Source organism: Phodopus roborovskii, unplaced genomic scaffold, assembly GCF_943737965.1.
Source record: "Phodopus roborovskii unplaced genomic scaffold, PHOROB, whole genome shotgun sequence".
Lineage (NCBI taxonomy): Eukaryota > Metazoa > Chordata > Mammalia > Rodentia > Cricetidae > Phodopus > Phodopus roborovskii.
This window is the reverse complement of record NW_026126563.1, coordinates 6,732,136-6,756,258: the sequence shown is the minus strand read 5'-3', so window position 1 is coordinate 6,756,258 and position 24,123 is coordinate 6,732,136. Positions and strand designations below refer to the sequence as shown.

Here is a 24,123-nt window from a genome sequence, read left to right as displayed (position 1 = left end):
ACCCCAAATGTTTCACAGATTAACTCAAAGCCACTTAGACAGGAATAATCCCAGCACCTGATACCCTCTTCTCCTCCCTTCATATGGAAATGCATTCCTGGCTCCAATTTTCCAGGGACAGGTGATTTGTGATAACAAGTGAAATGTAAGTCTCATGAGAAAGATCATCAGCTCCGATCAGAGGAACAGATACATCATTATATCAATGTCCCTCATGGCAGGCAACGGGAAGCTGATTCACTCACACGGAGAAATTAAAAACTGGAAAAGTAACAATCACAGCCATTTCTGCAAGACGTTTCTAAGTCTTCAGGCTGGAAATGTTGCCAATTAACAAATCTGAAAAATCCAGTTTTGAGTCATGAAGTGTCTACTCAGCCCGATACTAACAGTAATTTTTAAATCAGCCTTAATTACGCACAGGGTATACAAGCAATGATATATTGAAAATAAAACTTTTAAACTCACTAGTCTTAGTTCTGATCTAATTGTGTTGAAATATTCACTAAAATTTTCTTCCTGCAATTAATTTTAAACATCGGCTATAAGAACCATCCTAAGCAGCTGCAATAATTCTGAATGGAAGAATACTTGGCATTCAGAAATCAAAGAGACGAACATTCAAAGCTGGAAATAAATTGTGTTTTCCCTTTCAGAACAGCATTCTCTGATGTGGATTAGTGTTAGTACACTCCACGACGACGGATGCCATTTTCTTTAGTTTTCATACCAACATATGTCTACATGTTAACAAATATGCTAGCAGGCAAACGTCTACACAGACTGTTTGTGCACATGATAATCAGGTGGCGACACATGACGAACCTGGTACAGAGGAACTTCCATCCACCACAGACAAACCACTCTAGTCCCCTTTTTCTCCGAGTTATCCTAGCTCGAGGTAACGTGTGGTAATCACTCTCATCATTCTCAAAGCCTTCTTCAGACATCATCAGTGGCATTTCATCCAAATGGGCAGACTCATCCTCCAGCTGGCACCTGGAGGAAAAGCAGAGAGCTCAGCAGTCTTGGTAGTATGCTTCCCTGGCACAGTTTCTGGCCAAATTTTACCAATCGCCTGTGGTGGTTTGAATGAGGATGGCAGCCAAAAGCTCACATCTAATGCTTTTCCCATTGTTGACTGAACTGTTCTGGGAAGGATCAGGAGGGGTGGCCTTGTTGGAAAAGGTGTGTCACTGGAAGTTGGATTCAAAAGCCCATACTCTCTCCCCGTCCTCCCCACCCTCTCCCCACTCCTCCCTAGTGGTCATGGGCTCACCCTCCACTAATTAAACCCCAAATGCTTCCTTTTCTAAGTCGCCCTTGGTCACGCTGTCTCTCTCTTCAGAGAAATAGGCAAGTACTGTCTGAATTGTCTCTAATAACAAGGGAAACGGCCTCAAGAATAATAAATGAGAATATGAAACCGTGAAAGTTTCTGCTCAGCCGAGAAAAGCAATCAGCAGTGAACACACCTACAGGGTGAGCTTGCTTTTGCCAGGTGCACTACAGACAGGGTTGTCTATAGACCATATAGAGAAGTGGGGGGGGGGGGCTCTGCCAGGTGGCAAAACAAACACGTCATCTTCAAATGCAGAACACAAATGCCCTGTATGTACTTTTAAAAATATTCAACACTGCTAGTCATTCAAAATTTCTTCAAGTTCCCATCTCACTGCAGTCAGAATGGCGTAAGAAAAGATGATGTAACAAATGGTGTGAACAGTGTGTGTGTGTGTGGGGGGTGGAGGTTTCTGCTATCACAGAAATCAGTATGCATGTGTCCACATGGGACACACTTCAACTGTAAAAGAAAAATGAAACCTGCAGAAAAACGTATGGAGTGGGAAAGTATTATGGCACGAGGTGAATCAGATAAAAACTGCATGTTCTCTTATTAAAACAAAGTTTCATATCAGATATCCTGCATATCAGATATTTACATTATGATGCCTAACAGTAGCAAAATTAAAGTTATGAAGTAGCAACAAAAATAATTTTATGGTTGGGGTCACCACAACTTGAGTAACTGTATTAGAGGGCTGAGGCATAGGAAGGTGGAGAACCATTGATACAGAGTATATGTCTGTCTCTTACATCACAAAGCAGAATCAAAAGACCTCCTGAGGGTTTCTTTAATTACAAAGCCATGGAGAATAGATAAGCCTCATGACAATGGTAAACCAAGTGTTGACCTGACCTCTGCCAGGCACCAGGCACCAGGCCAGCCATCTGTACTCTGAGTACTGAAGAAGGACAGGGGACGGTTGGGGACAAGACAGTTCTCAACACAAAATATATCAAACATTTCAGATGACAAATGAGCCAAGGCAACCCACAAAGGAGTACAGCTAAACTCAACACAGGTGTGTCTAAGCACATTAGCACTTGTGCACTAGACAATCCAGTGCCCAGGTGGGCCACACCTGTGCCAGGCAATGAGCACACAGCATTAAACACGCACGCATGCCCTGCTCACGGTAAGCCTGCCAGCACACGGGACAAAAGAGTTACTTACAGAGGGAGCGATCCAGAAAGGGAGCACACCCAGCAAGCCACCTCTGCCGGCGATCTTAGCCGTCAACCTGAAGGCAGTTAGACCCTCCTCTGCCTAGATCCATGAGAGGAATGTTTCGAGGGAGGTTTCGAGGGAAAACCCATTCTCAAAGTGTGTGCACCCATCCCATAGCTGAGGCCCCAGGGTGAATAACCAGAACACAAGCTCTGCTCAGTGACTGTGGACTCAATGTGGCCAGGAGCCTCCCACTCCTCTTTCCCAGCGAGGACAGACTGCAGGCAGGGCCAAAACACACCCTCCCTTCCTCAAACTGTTTCCATCACAGTCCTAAGAAGGAAAACAAAAGCAGTGTACCCCCAAGTGCTGGAACACAGTCGCCACGGAAGGCCTGGAAGCCCAGAGAGCAGAGATCTTGAAGGTAAGGGAGGGAGAGGCACTGAGCAGCAACGTGTGAGTGCTAGAAAGGCATCTTTAGATATGAAAAACTGACAAAACCACACTATTCCAAAAACCGTTCTCTCCATGTTTATACAAAGAGATGGACAAGACACACAGTGCCAGGGAAGCACCAGAAAGGATTTTAGTCTCATTTCAAACTATCAATATTCATCAGACGCTCTAAGCTTTAAAGGTGTGCCTTGCCCTGTGTGTCAAGCAGACGAAGTATTTCTTCTGCTGTTGCTATCTGACATAGGGCCTCACCATACAGATCAGGCTGGCCTAAAATTCACTTGAGACCTTACTACCCCAGCCTCCTGAGTGGTGGGATTAGACATGTACCATTACATGCCATTTAGAAAATGAATTCTTAAGTACAGCATACCAACACTCTTGGATAGACTTTCTTCATCGCTGGCAAGAGTAGTGAACATTCATGTAGATGTACTGTAAGTCTTCATGTTACTACACAGTAATATATAGCTACTGTAATTGCAGGTTCAAATTATCCATGGAATTAAACAATTGCAGAAATTTACCTACAGAGATAACCATAACTGACTGACTATTAGAAAGAGGAATCAAGGAAATAGAAAAGGTTTTAATACCCATGAGCAAAGAACTAGTTCAGTGTTTATCCCTAGTACACAAATGGACTTTGGGAGCCCATTCCACATGGAGGGATAGTCCCTCAGCCTAGACACATGGGGGAGGGCCTGGGCCCTGCCCCAAATGATGTGACAGCCTTAGAAGGCTCCCCATGGAAGTCTGCTTCCTGAGGAGCAGCAAGGGGATAGGATGGGGGTTGGGGCAGGGGGACAGGGGAGGATGGGAAGGTGAGGGAACTGGGATTGACATGTAAAACTCTTGTTTCCAATTTAAAAATTATCACAAATAAATAAATAAATATTACACGATGGAGGGCTGAAGTGGTGGCTCACTAGTTAAGAGCACTGTTGCTCTTGCAGAGGACCCAGGTTCAGGCCCTAGCACTCACACAGTAGCCCATCAACTCCAGTTCCTGAAGTCTGACACCCTCTTCTAGCTTCTGTTGGCATCAAGACATACATGGTACACATACAAGAACAGACAGACAAAGCACTCATGCATGCAAAATGACACATGCACACATACAAAATGAGCTATCATATTGTTGGTAGAGGAGGAAAAAACAGAGAAAACAGAAGAATCATGAGAAAAGGGGCCCCTCACCCTTGCTGACTGGGAATCAAGAGTGTCTCCCAAACAAGATCATGAACCTTGTCATCAGTTAAGAACATGTCTGAGTTTCCTTATGACCTGTTTATAAATAAGAATATTCCTCTGACCTCTGTGACCTACGCTTTTATCTTATGAGTCTATAGACTAGCAGCGCACCTCAGAAACCGCCTTATGATCTCATCCTTTTGTCTGGGTTTTAGATGGGGAGAGTGATGTTTTTAAGACAGGGTCTCATGCAGCCCACTCTGGCATCCAACTCACTATGTAGCTGAGAATGCTCTTGCATCTCCTGTACTTGTCTCCGTACCTCAAGTGCTGGAATTACTAGTGCACACCAACAGGGAACTGTGCAGCCCACGGTTTCAACAGTGATGGAGACAGAAACCTGGGCTTCGGTTTCACCAAGCCACATCCCAGCCCATGATCTCAGTCCCTAAATTAAGATTCCTTGGATACTTTACCAAAACTTACTTTTTACCAAACCTTTTAATTTCTTACAATAAAATAATTTCAAAAACCACAAAAATCATGTGGATAGCTTTTCTTGAGAAACTTGATTAAGACTTTTGAGAAGCTCATGCCCACTTCAGGACATGTAATACTGCCCTCTTCAATTTCCTGTTTATTATTATACATGTGTATACATGTCTGTAGACATGTGGAGGTCAGAGGGCAACTTCTAGGAACTGGTATTCTCCATCCATCTCCTCAGGCTTGCACAGTAAGAACTTAACCCTGAGGAGACCCTCACTGGCCCCAAACTATGTTTTCACAGTGTCTCGCTATGTAGGCCAGGCTGCCCTGGAATTCAGAGGCCAGGCTGCCTGTATCTCCTAGGTGATGGGATTAAAGGCGTGTGCCTGGCCCTGGCCCTGGCCCTGGCCCCGAGCTCTTTTTAGACCTGTCTCCTGTTCTAAATTAAATGCCTAGCTCAACTCTGTGTTTAAACCTAATGTCTGACTCCACTTCATACTGGCTTGGCCTGAAATTCTTGTCTGACTTCTATGTAGAGGTCCCTGCAAGAACTCCTGAGGCTACAAGCAACAGTGTAGGGTGACACGTCTGCCCTCACTGCCACCAAGCATGACGCCATGTAGGACCTCTGTTAAGCTAAGTACACTACAAGAAATGGCACCTATTTCCTTCCACTTTAGCCATGCCCTCAGCCAACCAAACTGTTAGTGGCTCCATATAATCTTCTACAAATTACATTTTAGGTGACTGGGGGCAGGGTGAGTCACAAAGGAACCTGAAGCAACTATGTTCCATGAAAAAGTCCTCTTTTTCTTTTCTGCATAAGGTTATATCTTTCAACAAACTTTATAAACAAACTAAAAAAATTAATATTCAAATTACAATCAAAATTCAGAACCAGTTAATATACATAAAATAAAATTTTTTAGGGTTTTTTTTTTTCATGAAGGTTCTCTCAATGATCATGTTGCAAACATCAGTCTTACCAACTTTAATGCTGAAGAGTAATGTGATGAGCTCTGGAACTCAGAATATGAGCAATACCAAGTCTAGTAACCTAGACTGCAGAAATGTAGCCTTTGAACTGGCAAGCAATTTGTTCCCTCTCCAAAGCAATTTTCCTATTGTACTGAAAATTTCACTTCAGTATTTAAAAACAATAAGATGATGAATAATGGATTTCTTTCCCAGAGGCAGGGTAAGCAGAGAATCCTAAGTGTCTTTGTTGCCCAGTGTCATACACACTTAATTGGTTTGTCACTCAAGAGAAATCAACGTTTCCAGCAATTAAGTATAATTCCGGAAACATTTTTAAAGTGAGTAAAAACAATGTGAACAAAGAAAACACAACAGATGACACAGACCCAAGTGTACTGCCTCATTCAAGGAGGAGGACATGCCACCTCAGCTGCAGCCACGGGCAGCAACTGACATTCAAGTACTGGAGGGCACACATTTCCATCAATCTAAGTGAAAACAGGCGGATGCCGTGGCCATCTTATATTTACACATTACCTTAAGTATCTGACAGCTCTGCTCTTTCAAAAATATTCTTGAGAATTTATATTAAAGTAAGAAATTAAAGTACAACCTAATGCTCAACAGTTTGGAAAAACTAACATAGCCTTCTTTGCCTGCATGCTAACACAAGAAAGTGCTATGTAAGAGAACTAACTGCATATACCCCGTCAAATGGAACTGTGGAGTTCGACTGTGTCACTTACAAGTCCTTAGCATGAAGCAGATGAGAAACGGGGATTCTCCAGCCCTCATGAGCAGAAAACAAAAAGGGTATGAAGGCTGGAATGCACTTCCCCTTGGCCATGAAGAAAGGCTTATGGAAGATAGATGTACAATTAGTATAAAGAATTCACCAAATGCACGAAAGACAAGAATTTAGAGAAACCCAATGATAACAAGCAACAAGACAGTGCCTGAGGTTATCAAGCCACAGGGTGGTTGAAGTTCTTTTGTTGCTGCTAAAGGGAAGTTGCTTGGTCTCACAATCACGGGCCAGCTAAGTGGGACCTGCATGTGGGTGAACTGGCAGGCATCTCATTACCTCAAAAAGGTGACTGCTATCATAAAGGAGGCTGGCTCTCTTATGGTCTGGTGCCACAGAAAAAAACAAGCAGATATGCGGGCATTAAACCATCGACAATGAACCATGTAGCCTTAGAACTGAAAGAGAGCAATGCCTGCCCTTTATACAGTACCTAGACTCAGCAAACAGACTAAAACTAAACTAACGGTAAGACAGTAATGACCAGCGCCACCATCATCAAAGTGACTGAGGACACAGCAACAGAAAAAATGCCATGGTCACGGTTAAAAGAAACAAGAACAAGGAGGAAGACGAGTCCCTGGAGCTGGGAAGTAACCACAACCCTCTTTTAAAAAATTTCATTTCTTACGTGTACGGGCGTTTTATTTGCCATGTATGTCTGTAGATCACATGTATGCTTGACGCTCATGAAGGCCAGGCCAGGTAAGGGCATTGGATTCCTTGGGACTGTAGTAACATCTGATTGTGAGCTGCCATGGGTGCTGAGAATCAAACCCAGGTCCTCCAGAAGAGCAGCCAGTGTTCCTAACTACTGAGCCATCTCTCCAGCCCCAATGGATTAGAGATTTAAGAAACCTAAGAATTCTTAGAATAAGGAATTATACCAATACTATAATAGAAACTTTTGAACTAGAATCAATGACATAATGTCCAGTATTAAACCCCAAATAAATACAAATAGAGAAATTTTAAGGGCCTTGGCCTGTTAGCTCAGGACATAAATTCTAGTTGCCTATAATTGTTTTAGACCTTATTTTCAATTCTATCTTCATACTAACACTTTTGGATATGAAGAAACTAAGTGAAACATGCCTATTCTGACAGATGTAAAGAATTTCTTTTATTTTCAAGTTGAACTATGGATCCCTTTCCAGTGAAATTTTTATTAACTTCTACAAAAATTTCAGAAATCCCAAAGAAAAACATGGGCCAGTGTGGTGATGTATTATTTATGATTTAATAAAGACTGCCTGAAGTATCAGATTGCAAAGCCAGCCACACTAGTCAGCTACAGGAGCTAGGCAGTGGAAGCACACACATTTTCTACTTTGTGAGTATGCACACAAAGCAGGTTCAAGGCCACCCAGGGCTACACAAGATTAACAGAGCTCACACCTTTAATTCCAGCCCTAGAAAGCTATATAAATGAGCCCAGTGTCTCAGGCTGCACTCCGAGATTTAGTCTCCAGCCACGCTGAGGAGAGACAGCAGTCTGAGGCTTGGTGAGAGCTCGTGGAGACAGCATCAGCCCTTTCAGCCTGAGGTACAAGAGCCAGTGGCTTGTATGCTTTGCTTTTCTGACCTTCTACCATCTTTATTAAATCATAAAATAAATGTATCTCCACAGGCCAGAGCAAATAGAAGAGTACCATCTTAAGATTCACTGTGAGTCTGAGTGCTCCTGAGCCCTGGGTGTATCCCCAACACCACATCCCTTCAGCTGTAATTACCACAGCTACAACTGCTCATCTTTACAACTACTAAAATATTAGAGCATCATAATTATGAAACTTTTAGGATTCTAATGAAATTATGTACAGATCCTCGAAATAAGAAAATTAGCATTATAAAAATCTGTGTTACATATACCAAGAAACACAATTATTCTGCAGATAACCAGACAACACCCATCTGTTCTCAGCATGAGTCTCTTTTTAAACAATGAAGTTTAGCTATTATAACATGGTAAGTGCCTCTACAAAGAGACAATAACTCCACCACTAGAAAACTCAAAGAAAAAGTACTAACAAACATGGACAACACACTAATGTTCACTGCCGTGTATTAATCACCTAACTATAAAGCTAATCTGATTGGTACAGCTATCACTTAAAACAGAAAAACAAAAACACAAAACCAACAGATGCCTTACTTTTACTCAAAAGAAAAACCAACACCTCACATGAACAAAAAATAAAACCCAAAACCTACAGATTCAGAGGAGTCAGGAGGGCAGACTACTGAAGGCTGGGGTGGCTGGGTTACCGTTCAGGGTGCAGGGCACAAAGTAGTTCATTTACTTGTCTGTCTGTTGGTGATGATGAAAAATGCTCCAACACTGACTAGGAATGGCTGGCTGCACATGTCTATGACTGCTAAAAAGCAAAAAAATTGCACACTTAAAATTAGACATGTGTATGGCATGAATATATACAAATATATCAACACACTTAAAATTAGACATGTGTATGGCATGAAAATATACAAATATATCAAAATAATAAATACACAGTAAAAGTGATTTTTTTTTTCTTTTTGTTTTTTGTTTGTTTTTAGAGTTAGGGGTTCTGTGTGTAAAAGGGCTGGCTATGCTGGAACTTGATTTGCAGATTAATCTGGCCTCAAAGTGAGCCATGCATGGTGGTGTATGCCTGTAGTCCCAACACCCAGGATGTGGAGCCAGGATAAGGAGTCCTAGGTCATTGGTCTACAGTGTCAGACCCTGACTCAAAAGAAAAAGAAAAGAAAAAAAGACAAAGAAGGAAGGAAGGGAGCGAGGGAGGGAGTGGGGGTAAATGACCCAGATAAATCAAAGAAAAAAAGGTCAGAAACAAAAAAGAACATTACATAATTATAAAGGCCAAAAAAAAAAAAAAAAAAAAAAGAAAAGAAAAGCAACACTAGACATTGAATCCTGAACTCTCCATGTTCAAGTTTCTTTTAGAAATCATGGCATTATTTTCTCTGGGTAAGAAATTATACGTTGAGTATGAGACTTCCCCTTAAAGCAAGGTCTGCACATTTTAACTGCGTTGCTAACCTAGGGCCCCACTGAACAGCTTAACCTCAACACAAAGTACTGTGTCGTGCACTCGTGGGTAAGTACAAAGTGGGCCTACACAGCGTTTCACGTCGGGGAAAAGAAAAAAAGGAAGAAATCAGTGCCAGTGGGCAGGGCAGGGCAGGGCAGGGCAGTTTCCACCTGTCACCGCGGCCCGCTCGCCCACACCTAAGTCCCTGGGTCCCTGGGCGCCCTCAGCCCGCGGCCCCCGGCTCTGGAGCGCGCGGCGCCGGCGGACTCCCCGCCCCGCGGGCCCTGACGGGCGGCGGGCGGCGGAGACGACCCGAGGCGCCGGGGAGGGCCGGGCCCGCGGTTACCTGCCGCGCCGGTCGGCGCCCGGCCCGGGCCCGGCGGCGCTGTAGTAGGCCGCGCGTCTGTGGCTGGCTGCGGCGGCCGCCGCGCTGCGCACCGGGTACAGGGGGATCTGGTCCGCCATGGTCGCGCCAGCCCCGCCGGCCACACTCCGCTCCGCGTCTCCTCCCCGCCGGGTCCTGTCGCTGCCAGCCAGGGCCGAAGCACCCCGGCGCGGAGCCCCGCCCCCCGGCGTCGCCCGCTGATGGCGTCACAGAGCAGCGGCGGGGCGGGGCGGGGCTATCGTAGGCCCCTCCTCCTGTGGGCGTGTCCGGGAGAGGATGGTTTAAAAAAAGGAGGCTTCCCTTGGCGTCCTTAAGCTCCGCCCCCGCCTTGTGTCACCAAACTTTGTCACTGTAGGGCCACAGGTTCCTTCTCTTGTCTTTCCTCGCTCTCTGTGTCTTTCCTGTCTCTCTCTGTGTCTCTCTGTTCTATCTCTTCTGCATCTATTTCTTTGTGTGTGACACACACACACACACACACACACACACACACACACACACACACACACACACACACACACACACACACACACACACACACACACACACACACACACACACACACACACACACACACACACACACACGGAAACCCTGCCTGCCTGCACCATTCCAGACCTGAACCCAGCCAGCCATTGAAGGTCCAGCCTCTGGCGAAGGTAGATGGTGAACTCCACTCCCCTTGTAGGCCAAGACCAGCCCAGGACCCTCATCCCTCACCGGTGGCATCCGTGGGCTGTCTGCCACTTCACCGGGGCCACTTCCTCTCCGTGTTCCGTCTTCTCCCCATCCTGCCCCTTTACTTCGCCGATCATCTTTCCATCCATCTTGAGAATAAGCCAGGCCTGCCCATCCGGGTTCTGCCTGGCCTTGAACAACTCCATGTAACAAATCGAAAGCCTTGAACTTAGTTACTCTGGATGTTTATACAGGTTAGCACCCACCATCTGCCAACACACAGGGAGACACAAACTGATCACTAATGCTAATAAAAATGACGCCTATGAAAATACTGAACCAGAAGCACCAGGCACACACACTCATCAGTCAAGCCTTGCACCCGGGACTATAAAAGGCACACCCAAGACCAAAAATGTGGCAGGCATAACTTAAGGAACCTCCTCTAGGAAACTGCCATAGCAAAGGACTCTGACTCTGTTCCCAGGTCCAAAGGCTCCAAGACTGTTTCTCCTAATTATGACCGCAAAGCCATTTCATAGTGACACTAGAAATGTCTGTGTTGTGTGTGGCTTCTTATGTGATCCTCTACAGATGCTCCACCCCCCCACTTAAGACAGTTTTTCTGAACTCTGCAGCCTTTAACACTTCCTTTGACATTGAGAAAGTATATGAATGTTATGATATGTAATGTATCCTCCGAGAGTTACCGTTAGTGAATTAAAATGATGTGTCCTTTCATTTTGATTGTCAAGTTGAGACTTAAAACCATCTGGAAGGGTGACCCTAGAGAAGACTCCTAGTAATAGGGGATATGAAACCTAAACCAATCGTTTTGTGTAACCAGACCAGTGTCTAGCATAAGCATCATCAGAGAGAGAGACTTTCATGCAGCAACTAATGGGAGTAGATGCAAAGACCCACAGCAAATTAATAGGCAGAGCTCAGGAAACCATCAAGGAAGGATTGTAGGAGCCAGAGGGGTCAAGACATCACAAGAAAACAGCCCACAGAATCAACTAACCAGGGCCCATAGGGACTCACCCGTGTCCCATTGGACTGTTTCCCACGCTTCCCAAACTCCTATCATAACTCCGATCTGTCCCTGGATGTCCTGCTTTCACTCCACCCAGCTTTCCATCATCCATTCACCTCTGCTGAACTGTCCTGGCACATGGCTTCCTTTACTCCATTTCCTAAAGCAGACTTGGTGAAAACTCCCAATTATGATTTGGTATTCCTTGCAATGACTGCATCAGTGTGTGTGCTGGATAGGTAAATGTCAACTTGACACAAACTGAAGTCATTTGAAAAAAGTGCCTCCATAAACATAAATTCAAGCTGTAGGCAAGCCTGTGGGTCATTTTCTTAACTAGAGATTGATAGGGGAGGGTCCAACACATTTTAGGTGGTGCCATCCCTGGGCTGGTGGTCCTAGGTTCTATAAGAAAGTAGGCTGAGCAAGCTATGGGGAGCACCCCTCCATGGCCTCTACATTACCTCCTGCCCACCCCCAGAGGTCCCAGCCCTGCTTTAGTTACTGTCTAGATTTCCTTCAGTGATGGACTATGATGTAGAAATGTAAGCCAAATAAATACAAGCCAACTTGCTTTTGGTCATGGTGTTTCTCCATAGCAATAGTAACCCTAACAAAGACGTGCAGCATTTTGAAACTCTGAATGACAGGCATAGGATAGTCAGAGCCACGTTTCGCTGGTAGCGTGATTAACTTGAGGTCATCAGTATATTTCTGTGTCTTCCCACACTTAAGCTTTCTAAAAAGCCCTGATCAACCATCAGGAAGCAAGTGTATTTATTAATTTTGTTGGATGATTAGTGTATTCATCTTGGGTTTTGCTTTTGCTGCTATAAACAAATTGCTTTATTTTTAAAATAAATAATGGCTTTATTTGTAAAGAGGAGGGGGTTTATTTAGTCCATGGTTTGGGCAGTGTAAGGGCCTCTGTCCAGTGATGATCTTTCTGGTAGTCTTGGGGATTCATATGTCTGTGTTCTGCCTCTCCCCGTCCCCTTTTTTCTCTTCTCCTCTCTCTTATGAAGCTTAACATAGCCATGTACGGAGAGTCCATTGAGAGAAACGTATGTGAACCTAGTTATCCCCAAGGCCTCCACTTGTAAACAGCATGGGCCAGTCATGCTTCTCCACTCATGTTTCAGAATGAGAATTAAATTTCAACACAGTTTGAATTTTCAGCCTGTGGTAACTGAATGGATTGGTGAGAGGTTTCGTTGATTTACTTGACTTATTACTCCATCAAAAGTCTATTTTTTTTTTTTTAAAGACAGGGTCTCACTATGGAGCTCTGGCTGTTCTGGAACTTACTATGTAGACTAGGATATTTTTGAACTCACAGAGGTCCTTTGCCTCTACCTCCCAAGTGCTGGGATTAAAGGCATGCACCACTACCCCCAGCTGCAGGATTTTTAAGGCTACAGAGAAAGTCAGAGGTTATCTTCAAAACAGTAGTTGACTGTTATGGATGATTTTGTTTTGCTCCCCAATCTAGAAGGTCCAGTGCCAGCAAGATGCCCATGTGTAAGGGCTCTTACTAAAGATGGCCCATGGGGTAAGGGCTCTTACTAAAGATGGCCCATGGGTTAGAGCTCTTACTAAAGATGGTCCATGGTAAGGGCTCTTACTAAGGATGGCCCATGGGTAAGAACTCTTAATAAAGATGGCCTATGGGGTAAGGGCTCTTGCTAACTTACATGGTGAAAGGAGAGAATATAATCCCTCAAGCTGCTCTGTGATCTGTGCATGAACATTACGGCATGTACATGTACATGTACAAACATACACATACATACATGTAAGAAGTAAGGTTTTTCCACCTGCCGCCGGTCTTGTCCCGCCGCCATGCCAACCCCAATTAACACACTGAGACTCTGTATTTGATATAATGCTGTTGGCCCGGTACTAGTTTCTTATCAGCTAGCTCTGTCTTAAGTATTAACCCATTTCTGTTGATCTATGTATTTCCATGTGGTCTCCTTACCGGGGAGTGGGGCAGGCGTCTGGTCTACCAGATCTCCATGCTGTCTCCTACTTCCTAATTCCTCTCTCCTCCATGTCTCCCAGTCCCGCCTATCTTGCTTTCCTATTGGCCAACAGTGCTTTATTCATTAACCAGTATGAGAAACATATTTACAGAATGACATCTCCCATCACATACATAAATACATACATACATACATACATACATACATACATACATACATACTGTGATGGGTTTTCTTGGTTGTCAACTTGACTACATCTGGAATTAACTAAAATCCCAAAATGTAAGTTATAACAGGAGTTCTAATTGGTCTAACTGGTCTAACTGGTCAGATATTAGGCAGTAAAAGCTGAAAAATCAGAGAAGCAGAGCAGCCAGCCACTAAAGTTCTTACCTCTATGAAATCCTCAGACTGAAAAGAGATGGAGTTCCTGTCTCATCTGCCTTAACACTTCCTCTCTCTGCTCAGCTATTTCATTTCCTGTCTGTCTGTACAGACCTCCAGACTCTCCACGGTGAGCTAGTGGCTAGCTCTGCCCTCTGATCGTCAAGCAAGCTTATTAGAGTATAAACAAGATATTGCCACAATAGGGTATAGCTGTGAAGTGTTTCTGCTTAATTTGAAGGGAAAAACCAACCATAATAATCCAGATCTTTAAGGTAGAAAGACAGGACTTTTATCCAGATCTGTTTATCTGGGGAAGATACCCCTGTAGTAGGCTATCTCCAACCAAGAACCCCCAAATCATGACACAGAGACTTAGTATTATGCTTGGCCTTACCTTGGGCTTATCCCCCTAGCTCTTATATAAAACTTATTTTAACCTGTTCTCTTTATCTGTGTTTTGCCTTGAGGCTTTTACTTTTTATTCTGTATGTCCTACTTTCCTGCTTCCTCTGTGTCTGGCTGGCTGGCCCCTGGTGTCTCCCTTTCTTCATCATTTGATCTTTCTGAAGCCTAGATTCCTCTTCCTCCTTATTCTCTCTGCCCACCAGCCCGCCTATCCCTCTACTGACTAGCTATTGACCATAAAGCTTTTTATTAGACCAATCAGGTGCCTTAGACAGGCAGGATGAAACATAGTTAAACAAGTGCAGCATAAACAAATGCAGCTCATTGTTACATAGTTGAACAATTGTTCTACAACACAAACAAATGCAACACACCTTTACATAGTTAAGCAAATATTTTATTCTGCAATATACACCCTTAATCTGGGCCAAACCTTCTGCTGAAAGCCTATGTAAGGGCATGGAAGAAGGAAACTTTTGCTCTTTGCCTGTTTTCTCTCACCTTGCTACCAAGTCCCTTTCTTCACTGGCATTGCAGCCTACCTCTTCTGGATTCTAGAGTATACTGAAGACCAGCTGAGACATCCGGGCTTGTGAACTGAGAAACTTATGTATTCTTTATTCTTGTGCTTTCCATTCATAGCCAGCCATTGTTGGATTAGCGGCATCATAGTCTATACATATACATACAGGATTTATTAATATATATATATGTATATATATATATATATATATAGAGAGAGAGAGAGAGAGAGAGAGAGATTTATTCTATAAGTTCTATTACTATAGGGAGCCCTAAAAACACATACATGCATACATACAGTCTTAGAGTTTTTATTGCTGTGAAGACACCGTGACCATGGCAGCTCTTATGAAGGGAGACATCTAATTGGGGTGGCTCACTTACTGTTTCAGAGGTTCAGTCCGTCATCGTAAAGTGAGGGAGCATTGCAGTGTGCCGGCAGACATGGTATTAGACTAGTAGCCGAGAGTCCTACATCCTGCAGGCAACAGGAAGTTGACTGAGACACTGGATGGTATCTTGAGCACAGGAAACCTCAAGGCCCGCCCCCACAGTGACATACTTCCTCCAACAAAGCCACACCTGTGAATAATGGGGGGCAATTACATTCATTATACATGTATTTCAATTTTTTTAAAAAATGCATTGGAGCCCCTGTGAAGAAAGTGTCCAACTCCAAGTTAGTTTTGCCTGTCCTACTTTATCAAGAGTTGATAAAGGGAAGATAGTTTGAGGTCTATGATAGTGCAGATCCTAAAGACAAATATGTTGTTGAGTAAACAGTTTGGGCTCCCTCTACCCAAGCCTCTGCTGCGTCACTCAGCTGCACCCGTGGACAAACACTCCGTCCATTGCCTTGTTTACAAAGAGTTCTTCATGAGATGTGGGGAAATGCACACATGTAGGTGGCTGCAGCAGTGTAGGTTAGGATTGTTGCTGAAGGCCAGCAGAGGCAGAAAATCCTCCTGTGAACAAGGCCCCAAGACTGGACTGGAGAGATGGCTAGAGCCTTCTGTACTGGACACTCGGTGATGAGGATTCAGAAGACACACACTGAAAACTGGCGATAAAGACACAAAGATACCTGGCAGTAGGCCCCCTGTACGTGAAAGGAGTATGTGTGGCCCACGCAAAGACTCACGGGAGGCAGACTGTGATATCTGATAAAGTCCGATGACTCGGCTGTCGGCATGCCTCTTCTTCTCCTCGCCTCATGGACTGGTGAACCAATACCCTTTTGTACAGATGAAGCTAGTGGGTGACTCAGCATCAGGGTTTCTGTTCAGTGGGGCTATTTGGTGACTGTCACTGCTGAGAACACACAGTAAAGCAACCACGGCCCCACACTGTGCCTTTACTGTGATAATTTCCAAGGCATGTGGCTCGGTGGCGGGGCGGTCACGTTGGGATGTTGCCGTCACCGAAGGAACAGTGTTTTGTTCTCACTGAGGCGGAAATTTCCTCTCAGTCAGTTTGAGCTGCTATGGGAAACCGCAGTGTGGGTCATTTATAAACACCAAGATGCATTTCTCGTGGCTCTAGAGGCTAAAAAGCCGGAGATCGGGGTGCAGGTTTAATATGTCTGGTAACTTCTCACCAAATGGTAGCATGGCAGCAGTAAAAGGAGCAAAGAAATGAACAGTGGCTGTTTTGGTTTGAATGCTAAAATGTCTCTACGGGATCCTGTGTGGACATTTGGTTCCCAGTTGATGGCGCTTTGTGGGCTGTAGGAGGAAGAGCAGGCACGATTTGGCATCCAGCCTACTTGTCATGCTGCTTTCTAAATAAGCAGGCGTGGAGTCCAGAAGTCAGAAGACTGAATTCTACAGTGGTGTGAGTAACGGCAGGGGCTCTCCTATCACCTTTTAGGAGCTGCTTTGGCTCGGGTGTGAGCGCTCGCTATCCAATGTGCTGACTAACCTCAGCCAGTGGGTAGGCTTCCACTCTATAGGCGTTTGCTCACATGTAGCAAAGCAGATGCTGATCCCTGAAACCATCTGCGGAGTGGTTCTTCTCTGAGCTTCTTACCATGGACATTGCTGTCTTGTCGGGGGTGGGGAGTGGGGGGAGGGGGTTGTGGGATGGGGGTGTGCCCCAGCGATGATGTCAGCGCGAGGCTCTGGGAGTTTTAGGTGTGTACTTACTGGCTTCTTTCTCGGCTCTCCTCACCACTGGCTTGGAGCTCACCCTCCCCAGCGCTGCTGAGTCATCTCACTCATGACCTGCTCTTTGTCTTCCAAAATCAGGTTGTTGCTTGTCCCATTCTCTTCCCTCCAGTAGATTTCATCCCACTTTGTACTCAGTTAAGGAGATTATGAATGGATAGATGCTAATGTACCCAAACTAGTACATCATGCTCAATAAGATAGAAAAAAAAAAATCTAAGAGGGGGAAAGATTCATTTTGGCTCATGGTTTTGGGGGTTCCAGTCTGCGATCAGTGGGTTCCCTCGCTTTGGATGCAAGCTGAGGGAAGATGTATTGGAAAGAACATGTGTGAGAGAAGGCATCCCACCTCATAGCAATTGGGCACAGGGCTTGTAGTTGTTTTTACCCTTTGGCTCTTTTAGGAGGCCAGCCACCCAGCTCCCAAGTAAATCCCAGGAGTCTTATTATTACTTATGAATGCCCGGCCTTAGCGTAGTTGGTTTCTAGCCAGCTCCTCTCAAATTACCCCATCTCTTTTGTCTCTGGGCTTCCACGTGTCTATCTCTGTGTACCTTTCTTCTTTCTCTGTGGCTGGCTGTGTAGCTGGGTGGCTGTCCCCTGGAGTCCTCCTCTCCTTGCCCTTTTCTTGCTCCTGGATCTTCCACCTTTTCATTCTCTCTGCCTGCCAGCCCCGCCTGTCCTTGCTCCTGCCTCCCTATTGGCCATTCAGCTCTTTACTAGACCAATCAGGTGTTTTAGATAGAGAAAGTAACGCAGCGCCACGGGGTTGAACAAATGCAACATAAAAGAATGCAACACATCCTTGCATCATTAAACAAATGTTCAAAAGCATAAACAAATGTAACACACCTTAAAATAATATTCTACATCAGGGTTGGGTAGACAGAGACAAAGATTGGAGGCCCAGTGATTTCCTTTCTCCAGCCTCTGCCTCCATGTCCCAGCAGGAACTGTGAGAGCTCAGTGAAGATGAATCCCTGAATACACCTGTCTGGTCTAATTCTTGGTGCTCTCAGCCATTCCTAAGCTGAGTATTTGGCCTTTGGTTTTAAGATAGATGGGTACCACCCAGGAGGCTTCCCACTATTGCATGTTCTACTCTAGTTACTGGGGGAAAGTGACTGGTCCAGGCCTCCTCTCCCTCCCAGAGTTCCCTAAGCATTCAGAGGTAAGTTGGGGGAGGGGATTGATCCTTAGATCCCCACTACTCTTTGTAGCCTGTTTGCCATAATGGTAGAAAGTTCTGGATCTTGTGTGTCTGCTGCCTGTCACATGTCCCTTACTCGGCTCAGCACTGGTAGAGTCTGACTTTGAGCAAGTGGTATAGGAAATAAATAATCCTAACTGTCCACAATGCTGTGTGGGAGACGGCTTTCCACATTTGTAGCTCCTGTCTCCTACTTTGTATAGCCATTATCCTGTGAGAAATAAACACCTCCTTGTCTTCCTCCCTCTGATGCCCTCACACGACTCCACAGGTAGAGATGGCAGTCTCAAAGACATTCTAGATATGGCATTTCCCACCCCTCAGTGAGTTTGACCTCACGGCCACAGTTGGTCCTACCAATCTTGAAAAAGGTGTCCATCAGACACCTCCCAATTCATAATTTATAGGTGTCTCATTCATAACTGCCTCTTCCCCCACTCCAAATTCACTGGCCGTGCAGGAGAGGAGGGGCAGCAATTACTCATGATAACTTTATTAGCTATAATTTGCATTTATCTTCTGAAAGGACAGACTGATGCTTCTGGGAGCTGCATATTAAATCCAAGGGCTTATACTTGACCCTGCCCTGATCCATTCCATGCACAGCAGTGTCCTTTCTTGCCTGGAAGGATGGCTACAATTTGTCACTACACAAATTATACTGTACTTGATGTTGACGTTCTTTTATCAGATAAATTACCTGGACCTATTATGCTGAAGGCAATTTCCATGAAAATTTTATATTGTGACAATCTTAGTATAAGTCGGAGTGGAAGAGAAACTTGGGTCCTCGTTGTCTAGTTACAGGGGTGGTCCCAGAATAAACCAGCCTTTTGTGCCTTCCGGTTTGCTGCATGGTCCCAAACTCCAGCCACCAGTCCTTGTGTAAGGATGGGATGGTGTGGTCCAGACCATCTCTGCATCCTATTGGGACACTGGGGAAAGCTACAGCTCAGTGACCCCTCTCTTACTCCCGCTGGAAGGCAGGGAGTGATGTCAAACATTAATTTGAGCAGTATTTAGAACTTAATCACAACAACTTAAGAAAACATGGTAATTTCATCCCTAAGAACCATCCATCTCTCCTGATAACAGGCAGTAAAATTTGAGGAAAGATGAAAGAGGGTATGTTTTATTGTTTTGTTTTGTTTTTTAAAATCTCTCTTGCCTGAGAAAAGGTTCACTGTGGAACTTTTTGAGAAAAGGTTTTGCTTTTAACGTCTAATTATGTGGCTGCTTGTTTGGGTATATGTGCCTGAAGGAGCAGTTGCTGGGAACTGAACGTGGGCCTTCTGCAAGAGCTGTACATGCTTCTAACCCACCTAGGAACTTTTAAATGTTAAGATTTGAGTGCAGACTCGGAGCTTCCTTTGTGCAGAGAGACGCATGCTCAGGGCGTGGCAGGCCCTTCCCATCTGTCCCTGTGCACAGGCCATGGTAGCCCCGTTCTCACCCACCCACCCACCCCTCTGTGTAGGCATACATTTGCAAGAAAGGCGCTGAGGAATGGCTTTCCTCTTAAAGGGTCTGAAGTGTCCTAGTGAGAAAAATGTATTCCCCCATGACATGCCTATTCACAGCTTTTATTCTACACACGCGTGACAGTTACTGATGGACTAGTTAGCAAAGGTCAAAGGTGAATTCTGGTAAAGAGAACGGGGAGATGGCCCATTGGCAACGTGCTTCTCATACAAGCATGAGGGTTGGGGCGCGGATCCCCGGTAGCAGTGTGCACACCTGTAATCCCAGCATCGGGGGCAAAGACAGCAAGCTCTCGGGCTTGATGACAAGCCTGGCTAGTGGGATATGTGAACTCCAGTCACAGTGAGAGAGAGAGAGAGAGAGCCTCAACAATAGATAGACAGACAGACAGACAGACAGACAGACAGACAGATAGGCAGCCAGATGTGGGGAAGTAGAAGCAGGGGGATCTCTCAGTGAGTTCAAGGCCAGCATGGACTATATAGATATGAGTTCTAGGACAGCTGGGGCTATATGGAGAGACTCTGTCTTCAAAGTGGAGAAAAATGGAAGAAAACATCTGATATTTGACCTCATAAGTTCTAACACAAGAAATACACACATACAAAATACACACATACACACGAGAGAGAGAGGAGAGGAACAGAAAGAGAGAAAGAGAGAGAATTAAGCCTGCCTTGGGTCAGCTGCTCTTTGGACATTATAAATTGTTTTAATACTTTGTTCTAAATCTTTTAACAACCTTTCATCACTTACTTTTTGTAAGCATACAGGTAGTTTGGTCAGGTGAATAGAAAACATGATGGTTTTCTTTTTGTTTTGTTATTTTTTTAGACAGGGTCCTAGCCAGGAACTCCCTATATAATCCAAGCTGGCTTTGAACTCATGACAATCTAATCTTCCAGCCTCGGCACTCTGAATGCTGGGATGCTAGGCGTGAGCCACCATATACGATGAGACCCTGATGGTCTTTAACTCAAGCCATTGATTTAATGAAAGCTAAAGGGCATGGTTAAGAGCATTCGAATGTCTACAGACAACATATTTGTCCCGTTTTGGTCACATACCTTGCTGGCCTTGCCCGTAGACTTAGAAACTCAGTTCCTTCATTTGTGACGTGAGAGCAGTAACAGACCTCACACTGCTATGATGAGAAGTAAATGGGATGATTCCCTTTAAGCTTTGAGCCCAGGACTAGATACAAGTGAAGCAATTTGAAACGGGATTTACCTGTACTTCTGCAGTTATCAGAAAGCTTTGCCCCAAGTTTCCACTGGAAAGGATAGCGTTGGTTCAACCTGGTTATTCATTAACTAATGAGCAGCAATGTGCAAGCAACTTAAAGATGGTGTTGCCTGCTTTTGCTTAAATAGCCGCCGTCGTGGCTCTGAGGGAGACCCAGAAAGCAAGGGTGGTGTGTCTGGCCTTGTGTAAGATGAGGTGGGCAATGGCATGTCCCCTGTTCTAGGCAGCAGGGCAGGAACAGGTGTTTTCTTGACAGTTCTTCATATACAGAACAAGAAGATCCACAAACGGCACAGAGGACATCATCTAAGTGCCACCATTCCCAGGCCAGTGTGATCTAGAATATTGTCATCCAGCCATCTTATTTGCCCGTTTGATGCCACAAGGATTTGGATTAAAAACTCTTCAAACTTTTCAGCGAGATGCTGTACACGTAGGTTTTTTTTTTTTTCCAAATAAGATAAATGAAATGTTGTGTGTTACTATATAATGGGTGTCAACATGAATCAATTGGCTTAGGGACAGAACTGAGGCATAAGTCCTGTGGAAACCACTTACTTAGACTCAACTCTTTGCAACAGTACATCTTTCATGTGGGTGATGAATTGGTGTTGTGTAAATCCGCCTTTGTAGGACACGTCTGATCTCACGTGAGGGAAGAGCACGCACCAAATAATTAGTGGCGATATGTCACTAGCTGATACCTGGGAGAACTCAGTAGACCTTAAAGAGTGAAATGACAAACAGTAGCAGCTGGGCATTGACCACAATAAGAAAACAGGCCATGGCCATGAATTCTGCTGAGAGTGGATAGAACCTCTTTGACTTTTAGCCAATGCTATCAAAGAGACAGATTATTTCTGAAATAAAACCAATTTTATAAGTATATTGTAGACACCCTTAACAGATACATAGGTAATACAGGGGGGAATTAGGACACTGAAGTGTGCGTGTGCATGTTTATGTGTGTGTGTGTGAGTGTGTGTGTGTGTGTGAGTGAATGTGTATGAGTATGTTTGAGTGAATGTGTGTGTGTGAGTGTATATGAATGTGTGTGTGTGAGTGAGTGTATATGAGCGTGTGTGTTGTGTATGAGTGAGTGAGTGTGTATGAGTGTATGTAAGCATGTGAGAGTGTGTGAGTGTGTGTGTATATGAGTGTGTCTGTGAGTGAGTGTATGAGTGTGTGTGTGAGTGAGTGTATATGAGTGTGTGTGAGTGTGTGTGTTTGTATATGAGTGAGTGAGTGTATATGAGTGTGTGTGATCGTGTGAGAGTGAGTGAGTGTGTATGAGTGTGTATGAGCGTGTCTCAGAGGATGACCGTCAGTACTGAGCTCTCTCCTACTGTGTTGGTTCTGAAAATTGAACTTAGGTTATCAGGCTTGGAACAAGTACTTTTACCCACCAAACCATCTCACCCACCTTTGGTTTAGTGTTTGATCTGATCTACAGGAAGTCTTCGCTTACAAAATGAGCAAATTTATATGGGGCAACATTTAAATTTCATATTAACTTTACAAAATGTATGGTGATATTAGCAGTTTCCTTTGTGCCAGAATTCAAAATGTTTGGGTTTGGTTGGAACCTTAACTTGTTCCTGCACAGTCTGAGAAGTCTCCTCTCTCTTCTAACTGCCCCCCCACCAAGAGAATCTCCAGTAAAGAAAAGGCCCAAAGAAGCCAACTTCTGCATTTGTGTTTCCAGAAGCCCAAGTGCCCACCTGAAGTGCTCAGCTTTTACCATACTTGGGCACGGACTCCAGATGGTGGCAGACACAGCCACCCCTCACCTAGAGGCTACATAACCTCCTTGCTTTAGTTCAGCCTGTGACTTCTCCAGCCTCGATCTCTGGGACTGGATAACTCACCCAGGGGTTGCTTTGCTCCAATAAACCTGTTCTTTTACTTTTTCAATTAGGCTTGATCTGACTTAGTGCATCAGTGGAGAAACCTACAGAAAACCTATTAGTTTGTACCAAATTTTAAAAAAATAAAAGGCTTGCTATGTCAATTTCAGATATTTCATCACAGGAAATGATGTAATGCTACTTACACCAGACTTTGCTCCTGCAAAATCAGTGTAAAAGAAAGCACCAAAGTCAGTCCACACTCTGGAGTTCTATATCTGTCGAACAGTATATCATTAGATCACTTCGCTGCCAGCCTTTAGCTGGCTTATTGTAAATGTTCTCAACAGTACATTCAGAACCTGGTTTTTTGTTTTTGTTTGTTTTGTTTTTTGATTATTCTTGGGGTTTGAAGGCAGCTGGAAGCAGTGAGGCACGGGGCAGGCGAACAGTGTCTGAGATGAGCTTGTGTGGGGTTCTGGGTTTTCTGGGGTCCAGAAGTCAAGGTGGAGTGGTCAAGCTTCCTTCCAGTTTATTTGGTGCCTTATCTTCCCGTGTAGCCCTGCAGTGGCATCTGCAGATCACATGGTCTTTCTAGAGAGAATTGTGAGTGAGTATTTTATTACCAATTTCTGGTTCTTCTCATGACCCCTCTGTGCTTGGGAAACGGCCCAGAATTCATATCTTAAGTAGCTAGCTGCCACAGACCCTGGCAGACCTACCTCTCCTGTCCTTCATCTTTGTTTGGGTTCCCACAGTCCTATAGAGCATGCACAGGCAGCTCTCCTGGCAAGCCAGGCTCTCATGTGACTAGACACACACTCTCCTCCCAGAAAATCCTTCTACCTTCCATTCTTTGTACTTAGAGTGTTTCAAGTGTATATGTTTGTGTATGTACAGGTACTTACATGTGCCTTTGGAGGTCAATTTCAGGTAATCGTTCCCCAATGCCAATCACCTTAGTTTCTTTGAAATAGTGTCTCTGACTGGCATGGAACTCTGTGAGTAGTTGGGGCTGACGGGCCAGTTCAGGGGCAGCTCAGGGATCTGTCTGTCTCTGCCTCCCCAGCTCCAGGGTTACAAGAATATGATGCCACTCTGGCATATTTCACACGGACCCTGGATATCAAACTCAGGTCCACACGTCTGCAAACACTTTACCTACAGTCATCTTCCTTTCTGATAAATGCTTCTAAACAACAGAGCCATAAGGCCCCTGTAGTGTATGGAAGCTTACTTTCAGATGTTTTTAAAGGGGGGCTGCTACTAATGTTGAGTTTGGGGAACTAGCATGACATTTGAGATAATGC

The 24,123-nt window shown here is 44.6% G+C and overlaps 2 protein-coding genes across 3 annotated transcripts in view; one reads left to right on the top strand and one right to left on the bottom strand.

Annotated features, from left to right (window-relative positions):
• Atp9b (ATPase phospholipid transporting 9B (putative)) overlaps positions 1 to 10,049 on the bottom strand; it is a 166,331-nt gene extending 156,282 nt beyond the window's left edge. For both annotated transcript variants that reach the window (XM_051202233.1, XM_051202234.1), the window contains exons 1-2: positions 9,816 to 10,049; positions 826 to 999 (exon numbers count right to left, since the gene is read on the bottom strand). In XM_051202233.1, coding sequence (XP_051058190.1) covers positions 826 to 999; positions 9,816 to 9,934 — 293 coding nt within the window. In that variant the 5' untranslated portion in view covers positions 9,935 to 10,049. The remainder of the gene's footprint in view (positions 1 to 825; positions 1,000 to 9,815) is intronic.
• The window catches only part of Pard6g (par-6 family cell polarity regulator gamma), a 1,244,350-nt gene that overhangs the window by 756,554 nt on the left and 463,673 nt on the right, over positions 1 to 24,123 (top strand). The window lies entirely within an intron of this gene.